The sequence below is a fragment of the Serinus canaria genome, chromosome 4 (assembly GCF_022539315.1).
Source record: "Serinus canaria isolate serCan28SL12 chromosome 4, serCan2020, whole genome shotgun sequence".
Taxonomy (NCBI): domain Eukaryota; kingdom Metazoa; phylum Chordata; class Aves; order Passeriformes; family Fringillidae; genus Serinus; species Serinus canaria.
The window spans coordinates 31,051,102-31,074,438 of record NC_066317.1 but is presented as its reverse complement, the minus strand read 5'-3'; the positions used below and the strand labels follow the sequence as shown (position 1 = coordinate 31,074,438).

Here is a 23,337-nt window from a genome sequence, read left to right as displayed (position 1 = left end):
ACAGTTTGATAAAGGAAGGCACATACTTAACCTCAGTGAGCCCAGCCCCTGGGAATAACTCTGTTCTGTACCACAGCACGGGCAGTCTTGTGAAAGAGAAATGAATCAATCAGCCACGTACTCTGCCCTGTAGCCTCACGGAGGCTGTACTGAACCACAGACTGAGGGGCCAGCTTTTCACCTCATTATACCTTTGGGGAAGAGAAATTACTATGGTTGAGGCATTTTGCAGCGTGCTAAGAGGTTTCACAATCCCTGGGCAGACAGAGATGGTGAAAGAGCCTAGACCTGACAAGGTGAAGGAGTAAATCTTTGCTCTGCTCGCGTGTCCCTGGCAGCCACCACCCGCTGGCCTGCACTTGGGCTGCCTTTCCCTGAGCTGAGAGAGCACTGCTGCCCGTGCAAGGAAGGGGGGATTTATCTGGGGGAAGAGGAGATGCTGCAGGCCAGGCATTAGATCTGAGACAGAAAGGCCAAACCTAAGCCTAGAGCTCTGCTGCAGCCCTGCAGACACCAACACAACTCATGGAAGAAAACCTTATCCTACCTGACACAGAGGCTGTGGCTGGCTCCTCAGAAGGGCTGGCTTAGAAGAGACCCATCTCTTGATTTCAGAGATGCTCATGACCTCAAGTGAGAAATGCACAGAGAATTAGTCTTAAAGCTCCACTTAAGTCTACTTTATGTTGACCAGCTAAAAGTCAGCTGCTCAGCAAAACAGACTTCTGCCAGGTTCTTTATGCCATTTCTGAGGATGGCACAGTGTCAGACCCAGGGTAAAAAATGCTTTTAATTCAAAGCTGTAGTGTTTCAAAGTTCATTGAATTTTTACTGCACCAGAAAGAATGTGCAGAAGTGAAAGGCAGAAGGCAGCCCTATTCCTTGTGCTGGTTAAAAGGCATGGGTTTAACAGCTTCCAGTTTCCTTGGGTGAGGGAAGCTTAGCTGCAAAGGAAAGATTTGCTACACTTCACATATAACTGAAATAATACACTGCAAAAGGTATAAACAGTCACAGGTCTTCAACTGTAGAAATGTGACCAAAATAACTGAGAACAAATCACACTGAAGTAGAAGTTTGAAAAACAAATTTGAGGCTGATGTCATTAACATAATTTCTTTTTTTTCATTGACAGGATGACCAAGTACCAGCGGCACTCCAGTGTGCCAAACACAGCACAGCTCAAGTGGCTACTACTACTTTAGTGTTCCCTACTGACTTCTTTCTTATAGGATGGCTAGTACAAAATTCCAATCTCGTGAGAGCAAAAAAAAGCTTTGAAAGAGGAAGACAGCATTTTCTTACTCTCTGTTGGTGGCACAAAGCCACGTTTCCATGCACAAGACAGCAGTTTAAAAAGGCATGTGGATTCTTGTCTTCTACCCAGCCATGATCATTAGGGTCTGATTTAAGATGTCTGAACTCCTGGGTGTACTCAGCTATTAAGGCACAATTTGACCTTGATTTCCAAGCAGTCACTGCTCTGTGGCTCTGCATTCTTCTTTGAATTGTTCCACCTCTTTATAGATTTTTCCAGCTGACCCTCTTGATCCTATTTGAAGAAGCTGTGTGGGGGCAGTTCATTGCATGAAGGAATACAAGGCCTGAAGAGCAACAGCTGTAGCTCCAGCAGAAGTTAGAAAAACTTCTATATGGCAGTGCTTTCCTTTTAATTCCTATGGAACTGCCTTCTGAGTGCAAAATACGCTTAGCAGTTCATCTTAATTCTCTGATGACTTTGCCTTTCCCCAGCCAGCAGGACAGCGATTTTGCAGCTGCTGCTACTGCACCTCATTTATCAGCAGCTTCCCTTGCCGGTGCTGGGAGCACTGACAATTGTGCTCATAATTCACACAGAACAGGGACTCCACTCTGCAAGGAAACAAGAGCTCCACAATGCCCTTCTACAGCTTTCACAGCTGTGGGAGATACTTGGCTGAAGTGGGTCCTTCTCCTGCTGATGGCCACTGCCAGCCCCACATCCCTGACTATGATGTGTAACGGCCAGGGAGAAGAGTGAAAATTATGGAAACAGAACAAATACATCCTGCAGTTTTCCAGGAGTTACTCCTCTTCTTAGCATGGTATTAAGGTCAGAAATAATGACAGCTACCCTCACAGGGTGCTTCTGTGGTGAGGAAGGGAGAAATTAGGATATATTTCCATAGGCTACCTTAGTCTCTGGCAGAATAACAATCAGGTCCAATAAACACATCGTGAACAGCAAAGAGGGTTTGCAAAGCTGAGCTATTTGATGCCAATCTAGAGCTAGGCAAGCAACCTGAAACCAGCTTTTACACTAACTGCAGCTGGGGAAAAGGAGCGTGACTGGCAGTGGTCCCACCAAGCAGACATTTTGGCATTACAGCCAGCTGTAGCCCCGGTACTTCCCCAGCCCCTCAGGGGGCAGCTTTCCTGCTACAGCTACGCTGAAGCAATGGGGAGACGACGCTGGAAAGGGGACTCGGGCTTCTCCTTCTCATCCTTACACCTGGCTATGGATTCTCGAGGCATCACAGTAGCAGCTCTCATCTGACCCCTACTGCAAGCAGGTGGGTAAGGGCATATTTCCAGCAGCAAGCACAAGGGATCAGCGGCGGACTGGCTTAACTATGGTGAAACTCACTGCCCCAGATTCCCATTTCATCACTGCTTTCAGCAGGCTTCAGTGAAAGGGGCAGACCAGTTGCTGTCTTCCCTGCTGCAGCCACTTCCCTTGTGCTGGCAGGAGCACCTGCACTGGGTGACAGCTGAGTGCTCCAACCTCATCCTCATCATGAACACATAGATCAAATACTGTTTATTGGCTGGGTGAGGCTCTGAGCAACCTGATCTAGCTGAAGATATCTCTGTCCATTTGAGGCAGGGGTTGAACTACAAGACCTTTTACAGACCCTTCCAACCCAAACTATTCTGGGATTCTATAAATACTATTCCTATAGCAGGCACCCAGGCTTCTCCTCCTCTTGCTGTCCAACCTTGCATTCCTTCCCCTTGACATGGGGGGAAAAATTGAGGCTCCAACTGGGTTTGGCATTTGCTATCCTTCAGAAACTGGTGGTGCCTCTCAGGCATTCACTTTTACAAGAGCCATTACTTCATCCTAAGCAGCAGGAAGACATCATTTAATGGCCTTTGTTTTGAGACAGTTTGCACGCTTGTCTCATTATCCAAAAGGCACCTTATCCCCAAGGGGATTCACAATCTCCAGCTACCCAGCAGCTGGCCAAAATCAGCCATCTCCCAACAGCAACAGCCAGGATTGCCATGGCAATTTATCCCCTTAGAGAATGACAGTCACATCTTGTCTGGTCATGGTTGCTTTTTATCTTTGGATTCTCACCACATGGGCTAAAACAAACAGCACCAAGACTGAATCAGGATCTCAGACAGTGGTACAGACTCAAATGGCATTTATGAAACATATTTTTACATTTTTGCTTATTTTTATACTGCCTCCTGCCCCTATTCTTTCACATAGTTTAAAGCCATAACACTGGCTGCAGTATTTCAGCCCATATGAAGGCTAATTCCAAGAAAAACTGCATTGTATCACTGTTCTCTCTATGAAAATGGGCAGATATAAACACGCTGCATTGCCACAGCACAGCATCATCACAGATACCTTCATGCCAACGCGTAAAAACTGGCTGTTTCTGTGAAGCACTAAGTTAACATCTTGTATGATCCACAGGCTTGCCTGTAACACCTTCCCACTGCCTCAAACAAGGAATTCACTCAGAGACTTTGATCTTTCACTTCTGCTTTTATTTTTCTGAAAACTAGCACTTCCCTTGGGTGATTACTGACTCCTGCTATGTCTCCTTACGTGTTGCTCAGCTGCTTGTCATGAGTTACTTTTTCCCACATAAGTCATGCATCTAAAGCAAAAAATAAAGATGCATAACAGCAAAGAAGCAGGTGTTCAGAAAAGCAAAATACACTTATTTGGCAGCATCCATGTGGCAGATACTTTAGCTAAACTAGCCTTACAGGCAGAATTGTAATTGTACACAGTGTATAAGAATGAGCACACATTTTCTCTTTTTAAATTTCACAAAAGATATGTCTAAATGCCAGACACGGTGTCTCTGACTCTTTTAAGCAATGCCAGGAAGGGAAAAGGGAGGTGTATGCCTACCCCCAGCCCAGCTCGGCCAGTAGGACTGTTTGATGATGCAGTCATTATCTGAGGACTCAGAAGATCAGATACTAACCTCTGACACAGTATCCCTGCCAGTACCTTTGGCCAATTGCCCCATCCTTTAGTAACGAATGATGGTAATTACCAGAATGCTGGGAAAACAAGCAGGAGCTGATTTAATGATGAGCCACAGACACAGGGTGAAAATTCCCAACCTGCCACCAGTCAGGCTTAGTCAAGAATTAGGAATGGTTAATCAGTGTGGTTAACCCAGCATGAGATAAAGTTGTGTTACAGAGTGAGTAGAAACAGGTTTAGCACATCCAGAGATGATCTCACTGCTACTGCAAAGCGCTGTGCTACACTGACAAGCTGTACTATACATCATCACAGACTACATAAAACTGCATTTAACTCGAGCAAGTCCAGCAGGGCTGTAAAGTTCACAGTCATACTTCAACCTCAGCTACAATGCAACCCAGCTCTGCATCACAGCTCAAAGAAGGGCAGCAGTGTGCACTTTGGCAGTCAACCATCATCAAACTATTGGAGTTGTCACACGGCAAAGGGCAGGCTGGTGCTGCAGTGACTTCACCCCAGACCATTAACATCTTTGTTCTTTTTAGCACAGTCCCCAGTTGTTAAGAAAAGAATGGCATTTAGCAACACTCAGTAACACATAGTGAGACGAACTGCAGGTGCAGATTGCTGCTTGGATCCAGTGGGACAGCAATTCCCATGGAGCTCTCCTTCAAGAGCTTTGCCTCCTGGCTGGAACTATTCAGATCTTAGCTCTCCAACTAAACCAAGATCTAAAATCCCAGCGTTAATCACAAAGTCCATACCAGGTTTTTTTAGGCCTGCAGAGCAGTTGCTGGCCACAAAAATAGACATGCCAAAAAAGCTTTGTATATTTAGAAGAAAAGAAGAGAATACTAATTTGAAGTGAAGCAAGGCAGGGTGGAGGAAAGCCAGGTCTCCTGTAAAGTTTAGTATGATCCCAGGGATGAACTAGTTAATTAGTTCCTCTGCAGCAATACAGTCTAACCATCACAAGGCTCAGGACAGGAAGCCTTGTGAAGACAAGAACAGCATTTTCTAATTACCAGCTTGCTTTTATACCAAGAGCATCAGCACTTACACTTGGGAAGCCACCAAACCTTATTTAATTCAAACATGTAATAATGCACTGCTACTCCTGCAGCCACTCCCAGCAGCCAACGAATTACCTGCGAGACTCAGAATTTATTTAGCAACATTACAAATGGGCTTTGCATCTTTTGCTTGTGGTGTTTACTCACTCCTGAGCAACAGGAGAGGCTACTGCATTCCTGTGGGAAGAAAATGGCACACAGCAAACCAGAGGCAGCTGTCTATCTTTGGGGCGCAGCTGTGGCTCAGTGTAATACAAATGATTTAAATACCAGAGGCCTGACAAACTCACCTGGAACTCGGTCCCAGCTGGACTGGCACAGCTCAGTCCATGGCTTTGGCAACGGCAGCAGGTCAGCATCCAGAGAACCCTGCTCAACAAACCTTGGGGTTCAGTGACCCTTTCCACTTTAGAGACATCAGACTGTGACAGGAGACTGCCAGAAGTGTAATTGCAGTAACAAAAGGGCAAAGGAAAAAAAGTTAGCTTTCTCTCAGTGCTAATTCCATTTTTGTTTCAACCCCCCCCATCCACCAGGCAGCCTGCTCCCAACATTCCTGACCAACAAGACCACAATGCAGAACTAGGCTCTCCTCACTCACATGGTGAACAGGCTGCAATGGATGCAGGCAGTCCAGGAAGCTCTGCTCCCCAAATCAAAAGTTAAGGCATAATTTCTGAATTAAATACAAAACTTTACAGAATTAAAGCACTTGCACTATGACTGCAGTGTCCTTACATGAGTCAGTCCCTTAAAGAGGGCAGTAGGAGCTGATGGAATGGTTTGGAAATGTGATTTTTAATTTCACATTGTTTTCAGATCAGTTGTGTTTCAAGGTCAAAAAAAGTTGCATGTTGTACAGAATGAAACAACTGAACAAAACACATTTCCCTATATTTTTCAAAGCTAAAGTGAACAGTTTTAGATTTGTCCATTTTGAGGCTAACAGGACTTGTGCAGATCTTAAGAAAAAAAAAAGTGATGTAATACTGCAGAAAATGAAAAATTATAACATCTACATGACACAGAAAACTCCTGTCTCATTTTGCCTAGGGAAAAAGAGATGAGGTAGCAAAAGAGAACTAAAACGGTAACATTACGGACATATTTGAAACAATTTTGTTATATGCGGGGTTGGAATTCAATCCAACAGAAAGCAAAACATTTTTGTGAGCCAAAATACCCCAGCCGTTGACACTGTGGCACTCTTATCAGAGCACACAAACCCACCCTGGGAAGATCCCAAGCAGACCTAAGCATCACTTTTTTTTTTTTCACACCCACAACCATTTCTCTGTCCATTGGAGAGGGAGATTTATTCCTTAGTGAGAAATTCATTCCTCATGGAAGTCTGCTCTCTCTCAAACATCATCTTGTCAGATCACAGTAGAATCTCTTTTGTAGCTCTAAATGGAAAAAAAAATTCAGTTTATGAGACAAAATTTGAGTACTTGACTGTCACTCCTAAGCCCTTCAGCCATGTGTTGACCTTAGGATTTCAAGACAAAGTGCTACTCTACTTGCACTGCTTAAACTGTTTTAGCTTTGGGATTGTGCCAGACAGACAACTAACTGCAACTATTATAAGAGTAATTTTCCAGCATGTGGATTACTAGCATGTGTCCACTTAAGCCAATTTTATATGGGATCAGAAGCCTTACACAGGTCACAGTCTCGTGGTTTGTCACTTGGCATTGTGTCCTTTACATCCAAAATCCTGTTTTGCATGTTTCGTCCTGATTGACCTCTTCAAAGCTGTAAGCAGAGAAAACCAAAGGATACGGTGCACAGATGATCAGCAGAAAGCTTTGCTATACAACTTTTCCAAATAGAGAGAAAAGTAGGGAGAAAGACTGGCAGAATTTTGGCACAAGACTTAGTTACTTTGGAATATAGTTCATGTTTACTGCTGCAGCCTTGAAACCACTTTTACACATGAGGAGAACTCCTCCATCAGATCTGTGATCTTCCTTGCCACTTACATAAGCAGGAAAACAGTTCAGTTGCTTGTTCACTATAAACATTTGCATTATCTCTAGTCACGTCTTCTGAACAAATCACACAATCTGACTTCAGAGTTTGAGGATTTTTCATATCTAGGTATTATTTTCCCCTTTGCAGCTCTCAGTTCTAGAAGCTCTTTGGCCACCCTCTCAGCCCTACCTTGAAGTATTCATTAATGCAGGACTCCACCCCTTCCCAGTGCTTGGCTATTTAATATCTGCCAGCCTCTGCACCTCCCTCTTCTTAATCTGCCACCACCCTGAACATTTGGATTCTGAGAAACTGGCTAAGTGCTCTTTAAAAAGAAATTCAACCAGCTGGTATGAGCAACAGCTTAACTACAATTTTTTTTAAAGTAGTGAAATCAGAGCAGAGGAGTTTCATGGAGTCTTACAAGACCTAGATGGAAAAACAGGTTGATGAACTGCACAAATCACTAAGACATTCCCATGGTTCACAAGTACCAAAGAGATCAGGGACTGGAGCAGTCAGGTGACTGGGTTTTCTCCTCACTATCAAGTCCTTGATGCCAAAGTTCCTTGGCTTTTTTCTTACTTCCAATCCTTGGTAGCCTGACCCACAAGCAAGCATTTCAGTCTGTAAGGAAGAAATGCTTATATCCTACAAATCAGACTAATTCAGACCTGCTCAAAGAAGCACAAATACAGTTGGTCATCTCATCTCCTTTCTGTTTTTATTTCTAAATAAGGATTTTCCAATACGCTGCAGAATACTAAATAGAAAGTCAGGTCATGGAAGATCTGAGAGAAAGATCTGAGAGAAATCAAAAACCTCTTTATTGGAAACTAAATCAGACCAAATGCACTAACCATTTCATTATGTAGTAGACATGAGGGGTCACTTGCTCCGGTTCAGTTGAGCAATTTTAGAAACTGGATTTATCATCTAATAGCGAGATACTTTTCAGCTAGCTCAAATGCTTTTGGAAAGAACTAAAGAAAGAGAACATACCTGTGAAACCTCGGCACCACCTATTTCAACAGTCACTGTCTTCATTTTCCACTATTTTTTGCCCACATTTTTCACACTGTAAGAACTCTTGTTTACATGTGAGGTAAAACTTCCAAGGATAACCAACCAAATTCCAAATTTTGTGTAGCCTTCCTGACAGACACTTGTAACAGTTACTTACTTTGCTGAAGGGTTATCTAATAGACCATGTGCTGTTAGACCTCAGCTACAACAACAATTTCAGAAGCTTTAAGAAGGAAAATACCAAATACCACTTACGTTGATTTCAGAAAGTTTATTGCACCAAATGCCGCAAAGAAATTGACCAAAATGATAGTGTACATAAACAACTATAAGAAAAAAACATGTAGTTTGACATTGGTGTTCAGTCATTCCTAAAAAAGCCTATGTTCTCCAAACATGCAATAGGAACACACATTTTTCTACTATGGAAAACTTGCCATGTATGTCCAATTACCTCATTTGACCTCAAATCCCCCACCCACCCACCCCCCCCAAAAAAAAAAAATTAAAAAAAGAAGAAAATTGTCTAGACTAAATTCAGCAGTTAAGACTTGATTTTTATTTGGGTCCTTTTAATTGAAGTAGAAGTTATCCTTGAGGGGTAAGTGATCATTTTGTGTAAACCTTATATACAAGAATTTGATGCATCTGAAAAGAGGCTTTGACTTTAAGAGTAAAGATGCTTATAATATGGAGTGGGGAAAAATCAATGTAAAATTCTGGAAAATGCCATCAGAAATGTGAATTACAGAATCAGTGTCTGAGTTTTTTGGGAGCAAAATAAAGTTGTATAGACTAGTTCAGAGTGTACCTCACTTAAATTAAAATGTTCCAATCTTGGTATTGTTTGGGGTTAAACAATTTATTTCAGTTAAATTCTACAATTTAGCAGTCCATTCCTCCCCTATGTTTAGTCTTGCCTGAAAACAGCATACATTCTTTAAATTTCAGTGTGTAAACTGCATTTATGTGGGATTTTGGAAAGACTGTGCACTCCCACCTAACCAAGAAAGTATGTATTTAAGTTTACAAAAAACCTACATAATACTGATAAAAACAACTTTGGAATATTTGAAAATTAAGCTACATTATCAATTTTCAACACAGCTGTACATTCATATCACTTTTCATCCTATTAAAATAAAACCAGAAACATGCCCTAAAAATGTCTAAAAAACACATCTGCAAATACTTACTGCCCTGTCATGCCACACCAATTTACATAAACATCAAGATGCTACCAAAAACAAGTTAAAGACAAAAAAAAGCCCTAGAAAGTGGAATCCTGTCAACTGAGGTAGTATATCTGGTGGAGGGGAAATATGTAATTAGCTTTCATTAGTCTAAAGCCTTTTAAAGGTAATAAAGAGATTACATTTTGAATTTTCTTTCCCCCAAAACTAAAACTGTGAGAATAAAATAGTTCAACATGTAATTTCTGAAGAGCAGCAAAATGTTAGAGAAAGCAGCAAGAACTATAAAGTTTTAGCCTGGGCTGAAGAAAATTCAAGTGCTTTTGACCATCAGCTCACATGCCACCACAAAGTTAACTGATGTCTTGCCCAAAGGCAGTTTTTTTTTTTAACAGTTGATGTGGTAAAATCAGGTCTATTATTGATTATGGTATTAATCTTGCAATCACTGAATGTCTGCAGATCTCTGTCCTATTTAGTAAACCCTGTGACAACAAAAGCACATCGTTAAGTTCGCATATATTTCTTTGAAGAACTGTCAGAGTCTGTTCAGATAAAAACCCCACCTTAAAAGAACTGGACTGACTTTAAATGATGTCAGCTACTATTTAAGAGTGACATGAAATAGAGAAAGTACATGAGGATTTCTATATACACTCAGAGAAGCAGTTTCATAGTCTTACACATGCACACACACATTCTCCATCAAGAGGGTAGCTTAGGAATATGTGACTTGCTCTATGGTTCGTTCCTCGTTTTAACCTTGTGAAACAGAAAGTGGTATCTGCTAAAAGCCATATGCAGAGGTAAATTTACTTTCCAGCAGACAGGATTCACAGACCCAAGATATGAAAAGTTTGCTTAGCTATAAAGCAGGAGAAAAAAACTTGAACCATAGAAAGACTTTAGCCTTTTTAGGCAGAATACTAGGGAGAAATATGAAAATGCAATGAAAGCAATATTTGGAATGTCAGGTCAGAAAACCAGCATAGAAGGAACAGCTTTAGAAGTGTTGTATCAGAATATTAAGTATCCCTCCACGTGGAAACAACCTCTTTTCACAGTAGGCCAGTCTACCTATTTCCCTCAAAAAGCAACACAAGGTTAATCAAGACCCCGTCACATTTAAACAACTCACAATAAGCACATTTCATTATTTCAAATAATTGAAAGTTTACTGTAGAAAAGTCCAAACATCAAGGTAGTAGGAAATAAAAACACTTTTAATAAAAGTGTGTCCCTTCAGTGTTAAAAATCTGTAACCACCAACAAGGAGAACTCACAACTGGCGACCAGGAGTTTCTTTTTAGAATTCACTATTTTCAAGCAATTGTGTTGCCAGAAATTTGCTTGCAAGAGGACAATTTCAGACACCGTATTCACAGTGGCTCACAACGGAACGGTCCAACATTGAGTTTTCCATTTAAGAATGTTTTGATCCTTTGTTCTCTCCTCAGTCTGGTCCACAGTTTCATATCCAGCTTAACAGTGCTTTATGCAAAAAAAAGTATTTTTTACATTCATTTTAATCAACCACGTGAAAACAGTGAAGTACAAAATTTTATTTTGCTTTCTAGAAACACCAAAGGCCAGTATCAACTAGTGGAGAAGTAGTTTCTGGTGTCAGAGTAGATAACCTAGTAAGGAAAGGCACCTGGATGATAGTTCAAGATTTCTGTAGAATCAAAAAGGGTAATTGCAAACATTCAGAGTAATATCAAATATTGGGATTTGCCCCCACATTTCACTTTACTTCAAACAACGTTCCTCTTCTATTCCTACTCAAAATGACAAGTCATAGCTGGAAAAAAGTAATACTTTTGACTAAAGGTTTGGTGGGGGTTGTTTGATGTGTTGTATTTCCCCAATACGATTGTCTTCAGTTTGTGCCAGCTGATTGGTTTATGAGCACACGGACACATGCTCACAGCACTGGCATCGTTCAGATGTTTTTCAAATTCATACTCCTTGGAGATAGCAAGACTTGATGACACCAAGACAAGTTTAGTTCCCAGGACCACAGTCATACAGCAAATCAACAGTTACTGAAGTTGCATCAGCAACAAATGTAAACTTGTAGCAGAAGTTCCATAAGGCTTTCCCACAAAATCCCTCTCTCCGAAGTCCATTCCATTCCACTTGTAGCCATGGGCCCATTTGAATGCCTCCACATTAAAACAGAAGCAGCCACAGCTCTCAACCTCTTGTCCTTAAATGGAAAAGTCACACCAACCTCACACACACCTCCATTCCCACATGACATCTGGCTGCTGAATCCAAGTTCCTTGTTCTGAGCCCATCACTTCTACTATACAAAACCACACGTATGTTCTGCAAGAAAATCATGTCCCACCAAATACACTTTTGTATAGGAATGCTATATACAGAGTTAACAGCTACTCCTCCTCCTCCTCCCCAGCAAAGAAACATACACCACACCACACTCACAAGCATAGTATTACGAAATCCATTCTAACCCACTTGTTCTTTTAACTGGTACTTCATGGTTTTGAGCAGCGTTTTGGATGGCAGCACCCGGTCTGCCACATAGTGTTAACTTTTGTCCTTTGAATAAAAATAAAATGCAAGAATGCAGTCTCTTGATTTAAGTCAGAAGTGAGATTGTAAGAAAAACCTGAATGCCTTTTGTGTTATGTAAACTGAAGTCCTCCGATAAAACATCCGGTTGAAATCAGAATCGGAAGGTGGCAGAATGTACAGTCATCACCTGCTTTCATCAGTGCTCCCCTTTACCAGTGTTTGGCACCTCTGTTCTTCATTCAGCATTTCCATTTTCATAACTGTACTTTAGGGGAATGACTATCCTGAGAATTTAACTTATAAGAGTATTTGAGCAACATATGGGGAATGAGTACTTGCTATAGCAGCCAACAAAGGCAAGTCATTGGATTCAATCCTAGAAATTAAAAAAAAAAAAAAAAAAGCCTTTAAAATAATATACAGTCACTTTTGCAAGAGAAATACAAGATGATACTTTTCATCCACTTTAAAGAAACTGGAAATGTCTTGGTATTACTAATTTCATAGTTTAATTATTATTTACTGTCATAATCATGTACTACCAGTAAAGGTAGGTAAATAATCTTAAAACCAAGAAGTATATTAGCACTTAAAATATAGCAAGCAGTATTACATTCTGTGCTATATAATCTTTTGTGATTTAAATAAAAGATCTTTTATGTATTTGCTAAACCCTAAGCCTCAGCTTGTAGTCTTACCAGTGAGTAGGCACCAATAAGCCCAGTTTAACAAAGTACTAAGTATCAGCTTGTGGAAGATTATGCATTTCAGGTCTTGACTATAACTCAATTAGTAGCACTTTCTTACCAAAAATGACCAAAAGCTGAAATTATTAATTATTATGCAATAACAGTTCAAGGAATGTCTCTCAAGTGCAATGGTCAGTTTCCAACTATTTCCAAATGTGAAGCTGCTCAGAGGCCAGGATGTATGTACATATTTATATATATTTAACATGTACACACACACTGAGAAAAGTGCTTATTTCACTGTTTCACTATTTACAGCTGCATTTCTGAGTATGAAATCTTGAACAGTCTGGAAAAAGATAAGTTAGACTTAATCTACAGTGCTAAAAACATCTTGAGAAAGTGTATTTACTTCTTCCCCCTTTTCTGCTGTCAGCAGGCAGATCCCTCAAGGTTATATGCCAATCAAGTACTATTATTAGAAGACAGATGCTGAACAGAACACCTGTTTATTTTTCTACACCTGATCTTTGAGACCCTGTTGTCCCTTAAGTACAAATGCACCCTTTTCATTCCATAAATTCCGAAGTATTTGTTGGGATGAAGTTGTCATTAAGGAGATCACAACAGAACAGAGTGTGTACGAATGCTTGGCTAACTTACTAATGACCAAAATTCAAACTCTATTAATTCTGAAGATTTAAAAATGACAAGTATTTTGTTGTTGCTGTATAAAGGCCTTCTCCTGATTTTGAGATAGCTCAGGAGAGCTCATTTTTTGCAACTTATTAGGCACATGAAAGAGGAGTGTTAAATATGAAGCAAATCCACACAAGAACAAGCTGTCAACACTCAGAAGAAAAGGAAAAATAACTGCCCCAGCTTTTGCCATTGCTTAAGACTGATACCTGCAATACTCACCCCAATACAATTCCTAGTTCTTTTACATGCACTCTTGTATGTCCTCGCAGATATTCTGAAAGCATTTTGCTTTTGAGATACATCTCTTGCAGTCTATCCTCAAGATGCATTATGCACTGTAAACACAGACCACAAAGCTCAGAACAGCTTTTGCAAATCACATGCAAATATTACAGAAATGTAAGCACACCACTTTACCTTCTATCTCAGAAGACAAACTAAGCCTCCACTCCAAAATCTAGAAGAGGCAATTGGATTTATTACAACTGTGCTTACACATAAAAAAGTTACACTACCACACAAAGAGGAAACCCCTCATAGAATTGGGGCATTCCAGCTCTCTTGGGCAGCAAATTTGTTGCACAAACCACGCATCTATTTCCACTCACACCACTGCATTTATGCCAACTTAAACAGTTTTAGTGAGGTTCAAAATAACTCAAGATATCTTACTAAGAATTAAGGCAGTATTCTTGCATCAAAATGTCTTTTTTATAAGTCAGTACTATTTTTCTAAAAGACTTGGTTTAGACTACAGTTTCTAAAATGATCATTCCAGTTCTAAGGCTCTAGTGCCATTCAAGAAACTAAGACTTAAGATGTGGAAGACACCAGTTCCTTAGTGGTAACAGAATTATAACTCTTTTGCTGTTTGCTTTTCTGTAGCAACTAAGTTTCAAATCCATTTTAGGCATTTGTTTTCATAATTCCTAAGTACTTCCAGTTTAAAATTGCTTAAATATTTGATGCTGATTGCCAAAAGGTAATAGTTCAAGTTGAAACATCAGTTCAATCACTCCACTTTTCTTCCAGCAGTGGAATGCTAGTAATGCATATTATTTTTAAATACAGTCATGTGATTCATGGCAACTTCTCATATACCAGCTAGGAGAGAGCAGATGAACCTTGGCTTCAAGGAGAGAGAGGGGTAATTCTGGCAAGGTCAGCAGGCAGCATGTCTTTACAAGATGAGTAGGTAGGAAGTCTTATCAGGTATTTCATTGTAGGACAAAAGGTACATTCGCAATTTGATATATTCTTTCTTTTCACAGGGATGACCACTTCAAAAAAGTTAAATTAGGTCAGCTCTCTGAAATCAGGAGATGAAAGCAGGAAGCACATACAGAACCTCACATTATCAAACATATAATCATCCAGCAGGCAAAGACAGCAATTAGAAACAGCAGCAACAAATAGCTTCAGGCCATGATCCCATGTACTGGAGCTGAATGAAAACCCTAAGTATTAGAAGTGAGACCTGGTGAGACCAGTTTTGTTAATGAAAAAAACTAATGAGAAAAAAAGGACTCAGGCTTGTAGGTAGCCTAACATGTATTTTTCTGATCATCCGGAGCAAGATGAAGATGTTTAATTATTCTTTCAATGAGCTAATATCGAGTCTTAATAATAGGAAATAAAGAGGCATTTTAAAAATGTGCTTCCATGGCAGTAGAGTAAAATCATTGCCACCAATAGAGGAAATGCAGAAGGTTTTGATCAATTTCCTTCAAGCAAATTTTCACTCAAGTCATTGTAATCGTAACACTTCTGATTCTGGTCAAAAGGGAAGCAAGCACTCTTATCTTTTCCATTACAGGTGACCCTCATGCAAAAAGCCTATGAGCACTTTCTCAGTGGTTATGGGGGACATGCAGCTGATTAACAAAGAAGCAGTTCAATCTGTTTCAATTCCAGTATTTTTGTTAAGGATTATGGATTTTTTTTTTTAAGTTATGAGGGATCAAGTAAGGAAGAATCCCACATTATTTTAAAAGAAGGGTTGTTTACATCATATGATCTTCTCCTTCTGAACACCAGCAAAGAATCAAAAGACATTTCTGCCCACAGGCTTGGTACATTAACCCATCTTGTTCAGTGTCCACAAGTATTCTCCTTTTTTTTTTTTTTTTTTAATATTAGCTTCCTCTGCAGTTTTTTTCATTGACCAAATGGAAAAAAAAAAGTCAAGTAACTTCTAAAAATAGAAGAGTAGCTTAAACTGAGCTTAAAGGTGCAGGTGACACTTTTGACATACTGCTGAAACGCAGCAATTGCAATCAGCACTCTCCTCTCACCAGGGCATAATGCAAAGCTCTCTGCAGCACAACTATCAGTCTGAAGTGCTAAAATAAAGATATCACCACTTGCCTTTCATCTGGTCTCAAACTGGGTTGTTTGTTGTTGGTACCACAAAACCCCAAAAATACTTACTCATCTGAACAGTAACTGCATGTAAAGAGATATACACTCCTAAAGAAAACTTCAAACATATTGCACTGTGGTCATCTCTGATTGATATGAGTACATCAATACATATGTTTCTATCCAAATTTAAATCAATAGAAATACTACTAGTGAAATGTCACACTTCTCCTAGAGTTTAGGAACACTTGGTTTCCATGCACTGATGTTGTTTTAGCAGAGTTGCAAAATCTCCTGACAGAAGGATCAAAGTATTTCTAACACAAACGATGAAAAATTTACAAACAACTAGCACTGTCACTTCACAGTTCCTTTTTGTAAGAAAAAGGAAATAAATCCCCCTGAAAATCATTCTGCCTCCAGATACCTCCCAAACCACACAAGCCATATAGAAACTACATATACAAATCCTAAGGAAACACTGGAAAGAACACTTCAGTTGCAAAGTCAATACTCAGTTTAAAAATGCCAGGATTTAAGGTGTGACTGTGCTAGTGTTAAGATACAATTTCAACCACAGTTGCGTATTTTTCAATGCCCAGAAGAATCCGGAGAAAACACTCAAAAATGTACCCACTTATTTTGCCTAGCATTTGACTTGAAGAACTTAGTGTAATCAATACCACCAATTTAACCCAAAACAGTGCCAACTAATACTATTTAGAACTGTTAGTGTTTAGCTCTATCTTCCTCTTCCATCTGCTGGCACAGTCATTACACAGGATTCCTACAGAATTTCTCAGAGCTATCTGCGGAAGGAAAAATCAATTCTGTTTATTAGAAAAGGGGTGATAACTGAAGAAACCCTCCATCTCCCCTCACCAATAATCATGTGCTAAAAATTGAATTATAGTTATTGCAGTCAGACTTGTGGGTAATTTTGTTGTAATCAGCAAAACCAGCATTACTGATTTGCTCTGATGAACTCCACTACAAATGAAGACAGGAAAGGATGCGGTGGCATAGGGAATATGCAACATGACAGAGTTGAATAGAAACTCCAAGAATAGGAAGCTGTTTGCCAGAAGCTACTTGGTTCCCATTGGTATCCATTATTCCCTGCTGCAACCCACCTATTCCCAGGTGTCTCATCCCATCAATCCCATGGAGCCATCTGCAAAGCTACCCAAGAGAGCACATGCTAAAATATGTATATAGCAGAAGGGTCAAGTAAATAAACAGGCACAGCTAATTGGAGGAGAGAAGAGGCATCCACTGCATGGGGTTGAATAGAAACCCCAAGAATAGGAAGCTGTTTGCCAGAACCAACTTGGTTCCCATTGGTGTCCATTACTGGACTGTATCCATTACTGGACTGTAGCATGGATTCTTTTCAACATGTTGTAACAGCTCTGCATTATATCAGGCTTTAGTTCACTGATATTGCAACACAGTGTACAGAACTCTGTGCTTGCTATCTGAGCTAAGCTATTTCCATTAGCTTCAGCCTTCAATAAAGAAATACTTACGAAGTCAGCTGGGACGTTCAGTTTGTAAAGCTGTAAAATAGACTGCAACAGACTGGATACTTGACTTGAAACCAGAACATCCTTGCCTAACTTCACACCATCCATCATCTTCCTCTGGCTTGTAGCTACTTGTACATTCCATTTATCTGTGTCTGCAATAATGCAGACAGCTTCTGCTATAGGCTCATCTAGCACTGGATGCTGCAACAGAAACAAAATACAATTATGTAATTCTTTCGTATAAAATTCCACAGCTCAGTTTGAGGTTCTACTTTTACACACTGATGTAGCAAATAAAGTAATTCAATGCATGTTTTTGTCCATTAGGAGACCAAAGGCATCTCAAAAAAATGAGAAGGAAGACTAACTTCAGTGACAAGATTTACAATCAGCAGCACTGCATCTGCCAATTTGATTGAGACATTTAATTTTCATTAGCACCTGAAAGTCACTCCATTTTATTATTATTGATGTATTCCCCCTACCCTGAAGAGATTAGTTTCTTTCAAAATGTAGAGAGTAATAATTACACTGATCCAGTGATGGTGAAAGTACATTCAAGAGATTAAGTACATTTCAGAGATATGTGAGGGATTTTACTATGCACAACCAAGAAGGGTATAACAGAACAGCTAGGATTGGAGGGGACCTCTGGAGATCCTTTAATCCAACTCCTTGCCAAGGCAGATTGCCTTAGAGCAGGTGACACAGGAACAAGTCCAGGTGGGGTTTGAATGTCTCTAGAAAGGGAGACTCTGTGACCTCCCTGAGCAGCTGGTTCCAGTGCTCTGCCACCCTCAACATAAAGAAGTTCTTCCTCAGGAGCTGAGGTGGAACTTCTTGTGTTTTAGTTTATGGCCATTGCTCCTCATTCTATTGCTGAGCACCACTCTCTTGACACCTGCCTTTAGGATATTTATATGCGTCAATGAGATCCCCTCTCAGTCTAGTCTCCTCTGAGAAGAGAGATGTTCCAGATCCCTAATGATCTTTGGGGCTCTCCACTGGACTCTCTCCAGTAGCTCCTCATCCTTCTTGTCCTGTGGAGCCCAGGAGTGGACACAGCATTCCAGGTGTGGCCTCACTAGGGCTGAGTAGAGGGGCAGGTTCACCTCCCTTGACCTGCTAGAATGCTCTTGCTATGCACCCCAGGAGAGCACAGGCTCTCTTTGCAGCAAGAGCTGTGCAGGCTCATGATCCACTTCTCATCCACCAAAGAACAGCCACACTATCACACCAGACCAATCCAATGTTCCTTAAGGAACAGACAGACACATACACCACTGCTCTGGATAGTACATGCAGTAATACCAGCAGAATCATTCTTAATTGCTGCAGAGAGAAGCTGCTGACAATTACTAGATAAGCATTTTAAATTGCATACTGAGGTCACACAGTTATTCCAGTGAAAGCTTAGTTATAAATGTTATAGTTTAGGAGTACTTACAGTGGAGAAAGGACACAGCAAAGTTCTTATCTATATACAATTATCCTCTGTAGTCAGCCATTTCTGCTACTGACTAGCATCATACAGGCCTCAACATGACTTTATCTCACCTGCAACAATGCCACTAAGTGGCAAAATAAGATGTTTCAACTTGCATGTAATTTTTTCTGAAATGCAGGTAATTTTGTCTGCTATTGTGATGGAAAAGAGAAGCAGCTCAAGGATTGTTTTCCTTGTTTGTAACTTGAAGTTGCAAACAATCTTCCTTGTGTTAATCTTTGAAGAGAAGCCTTAAAAGTAATAAAGGAAAGCACATGATTCTTTGCATTAACAGGCATTGCATGTAGTAAAGTAAGGGCTTATGCCTTTCAAAGAGTAAGACACGGCAGATGTGGCTGTTCAGAACAGGTAAGTAAAAAAAGTAACCTACTGAAATGACCTCTTCTGTAATTTCAGTAATATCACATCTCCTACTTTGACTCGGCACTTTAACTCACATGCATTGCATGAAGTAGATCTGCTAGAAGACACTGCTTGAGTTTTTCATCATTATTTATTCCATGCAGCACTAGATCAGGTATATATGTATGACAGTAACCACCCAGAAGTGATCTTCCAAAGTTTTTCACACATTGACTGCTGATGGTACTTGACCTGGAATACAGAAATACAAAGCAGGTAAGACTCTTGCTTGACAACCTGCATTCAGATTTTACATGAATACAAAGTCATGCCTCCTTCTACTGCAAATATTAATCAACAGTTGTACTACAAGTATACATAAATGTTCACACCAGTAAACATCTACAGCTGCTCTTTGAAACAAGAATTTTAAATGCTAAAATTTAACAGTGTATTGATTTCTTCAAACTTGTACATAATCAAATTTATAAGCACTGGAGTTTGTGGGATGTAAGGACTCCAAGTTCTGCAGCTTACAGTTTTGCTAAATTTGAGTTTTCTTCAATTCTCATTCTTAAGGTAAGTCTAGAGACTGGCCTTAAACACCAAACTCCATATGCACCTGGAATGCTCAAAAATGTACAAATAGCATGTCCATGTTTATTCGAAATCTGTATTTGACTTAAGAATTACATCAAATCTAAACAGTTATCTTTTTAAGCAGTTTTACTTGTCCTCAGATGTTCTATCTACATGGTCTACACTACATAAAAAATTTGATCACCTTTTTTAGGCATTTGGTATACCTTTGTTATAAAACTTTATTAAATCTGCTCTGTCTGTTTCCTTTTTGCCAAATCTTCTTACAAGAATTCTAACTACATCCCTGTCTGCTACTGATTTGTTTGCAAGGAACTTAGGTTCCCAGAAAACTTCAGACTTGAAATTTTAAACAACTCCAAAGTAGCTACAGCTTTTTACTCCATTTAATTCTAAATTAATCACATTTCTTTACCTTGGCAAAGGAAGTTCCACTTCTGCAAATTCTTCAAGCCGTTTGCTGATGTTATCATGATGCACTTCATCAGGGATACAACAATCACCTTCTTCATCACTAGCTCCAAGAGCACTGTCTGAACTCTCATTCCTTGGAATGTCCCCTTCAACTCTGAAGGAGGTTTTCCTTCCAGAATCCCCATAGGGGACATCTTTAGCACCTACTTTAGAGGAATCCTGTTTGACAGCAGAATCTGCTTCTACGCAGTCAGAAGAATAGCTCTCCAGATTGCCAGAGCATAAAGTTCTATTTTCTTTCATGTTTGGCAATTTTACAGTTTCTACGTTTTCTGTGGGCACAAGCCGTTCACTAGATATTGAGTTAATTAAATTCACTTCAGTTCCTTTACTTTCCATATGTTGGTTAAGTATACTTTCCTTCTCCTCACATGGTGGGATTTGTGCATAACAAACATTATGTTTACTGATGGGTATAAAGGCAGCTTCACAACTGTCTTGATTCTGAGGAGCATCCACAGTCAGATTTGTGGAACTTGAGGCACAATGTATCACCTCTGGTCTTTTAATTAATGCCTTCAGATTTTCTTCCATTTCTCTTCTATGAGTTTCTAAGTCTGACTCTGGTGATGCTGAGCTTCCAATCTGAAACGTGACCTTTTCTAAGTGTAAACTCCTGTGGCCAGACCTTTCAGGACAAGGTACAGCAGACGACCTACTAGAAAACTGCTTCTCCACTTTTCTCTCATTCTGGTTCTTGTTCTTCTTTACATCCATTACATCCTCTAATTTAGATGATTCTTCAGAGTGGTAGGATATGATTCCTGTATCAGTGACAGTTCTTTTCCTACCATCAGCTGCTCCTTTACAGAAACTGCCAGTTAGACAGTCAACTGATGTTTCAGAGGTCTGACTGACCTTTTCTATTGCTTCCCTCTTTTCTTTTGAAGAGACTGGGACAGCCTGAGTGCTTTCTGGTTCAGGCACCCACTCAGCAGTACTGTTGTTCTTACTCCCGTCATTCTTTGGAGGTAGGATTGGAGGCACAAGAGCAGGGTCATTTTTAACAGTGACAACCACATAATCAGATTCCTCTACCTCTCCCTTTTCTAGTGCAGTTGTGATCTTGCTTCCATTTAGCACCTGCTCTCCTTCCCCAGCCTTCTCACTCCAGGTCAGCTGATTCTCCTGCAGCTCAGAGCACCGGATGAAGTAAGTTAGAACGTAGAGCAAGCGCTGCACCAGCTCCTTGCGCTTTCCAACTATCACAGTCCGAGTCAATCTAACTGGAGAGCCTATGGCACCGTAGAGATCACCTACACAGGAAAGCAAACATTTCACAGGTTTAATGTTGCATTGTAATATAACATACTGTTCAAGTTCAACACATTTTGAAACAGCATTTACTAGGGACACAATTAGACAGTTAATTTCTTCCACAGTGAATTCATAAAAGTCTTAAACAAAGAGTAACAAAGGAAGTCACCTAATGCTTCTTACACCTGGCTTTTGTCCAGAAGGGCTTTTGTGAGGAATCAGCTGCTATGACTCATTTTCTTTCTGTTAAGATCCACTAAGATTTAATTTACACTCTGCTTACAAGAGTGTAAATTATCACCTGGAAACTGACACAAGAGGGGGCAAAGAAGAATATAGGTCCAGCAAAACTCTGAAGCCAGCTATACTATTTTCTATTTTTCGACTAATTTTCTTTCACATCAAAGTTTTTCTGGGTTAGTGCAGTGACCTTTCTGTTAAACACAGGCATTTTAACACAGATAAAATTTAAATTATGTTTTTCAGGACTAAGATATCAAAAGAAGAAAAAAAGGAATAAATATTAGCTTAATAAATGAGGTTCAGAAAAAAGAGGCATGTAACTACCTTACTGAGCAAGGCACGTGCTGTGTATGTGGGAGCCAACCTCACTCACATGAGCATTTAACTTTGGCAGGGGGAGTGAAGAAGCAGAAAATCAAAATACAACTGCAATATGAAAGGCAGGCAGTACTACATCACCATCTGAGTCCCCCCAAGAATTACTTATTTGCTATTTATCCTGAATAACTGTTTTTTTAACAGAACTAAGATTGTATGTACCCTACTTTCAACATAGTTCTTTGTGAGAATAGCAATTATCTTCCAGCTGCTTATAATCTTCTATCAGGTAAAGGGCTCCTACTCCAGAAGAAGTAAACATAGATACCCAACAAAAGAATGTTCACATGCCCTATTGGTAAAAGATCAGCTAACTCAAACAAGTGTCTATTCCTAGGATGAGTTAACCCAGTTGTCTTCACATGACACCCATCAGAGAACACTCACTAAATTGTCTTTGGTTAACCAATCTATATCTGGTCTCACCAGCACATGGGAGATAGCCAGCAAATGCTCAATTTTCTGCAGCTACCTGAAGTGTGCAAAGCAGGCTTCTGTACCTTGAGGCTTGATCAGCTACCTGCTAATCTATCAGACTGCTTTCAGGTGCCAAATCATTCCTGTGGGCTGCTCAAATTCTGTTCTGTACAGAGCTTGCCATCAGGATTTTGTAGTAGACCTCAAGAAGCAATACTATATTAAGAGTTACAAACAGAGTTTAAGAAAGGCTTCTTCCAAGGGCGAGAGGGCTCTGGTTTCGACACTAACACAGCAAAAAAAAAACCAACCCAAGAGCACATTTCTGTCTAGCCTCCTTCTCATTATACAGAATATAAAAGGAATAAGGCTCCCTACTCCATTCCTACAAGACAAGGAACAATGACACAGTAATTCCATGGCTCTCTTACTGTCTCCCCTGCTAAGATCAGCCATTTCCCATGATGCCAGTGATGCACTGGAGAGGCTCCTGGGTGGTGGCATCAGTGGTGCCACCTTACCTCAGTTAGGGACACCCTTGCAACCAGCCCCAGAGTCTAACAAGCCAGCAAATTCATTCCTCAGGAACCAAAAGTGGGCTTCAGACTCCTCAATTAATCTAAAAGGGCGGTAGGCCACAAGGACAAGCAACATGGAAATGAAATTGGAATATATTGTTTTACTTTTGAGTCGAACACAGTTGCTATGGAAATCAGATTCAGGTTTCACGGTCATTTGCACAATTGGGTTTTATATAAATACTAATAAGACAGCGGAACAAGTGAAAATTGTGATCTTCAAAATGT

General features: G+C 40.1%; 1 protein-coding gene across 6 annotated transcripts in view; it reads right to left on the bottom strand.

The window, feature by feature from the left end:
• Positions 1 to 11,033: 11,033 nt before the first annotated feature.
• The window catches only part of FNIP2 (folliculin interacting protein 2), a 48,106-nt gene continuing 35,802 nt past the window's right edge, over positions 11,034 to 23,337 (bottom strand). For all 6 annotated transcript variants that reach the window (XM_050973596.1, XM_050973595.1, XM_009101186.4 and 3 more), the window contains 5 exons: positions 20,178 to 21,492; positions 19,258 to 19,414; positions 17,314 to 17,514; positions 13,643 to 13,758; positions 11,034 to 12,408 (listed from right to left, as the gene is read on the bottom strand). In XM_050973596.1, coding sequence (XP_050829553.1) covers positions 12,330 to 12,408; positions 13,643 to 13,758; positions 17,314 to 17,514; positions 19,258 to 19,414; positions 20,178 to 21,492 — 1,868 coding nt within the window. In that variant the 3' untranslated portion in view covers positions 11,034 to 12,329. The remainder of the gene's footprint in view (positions 12,409 to 13,642; positions 13,759 to 17,313; positions 17,515 to 19,257; positions 19,415 to 20,177; positions 21,493 to 23,337) is intronic.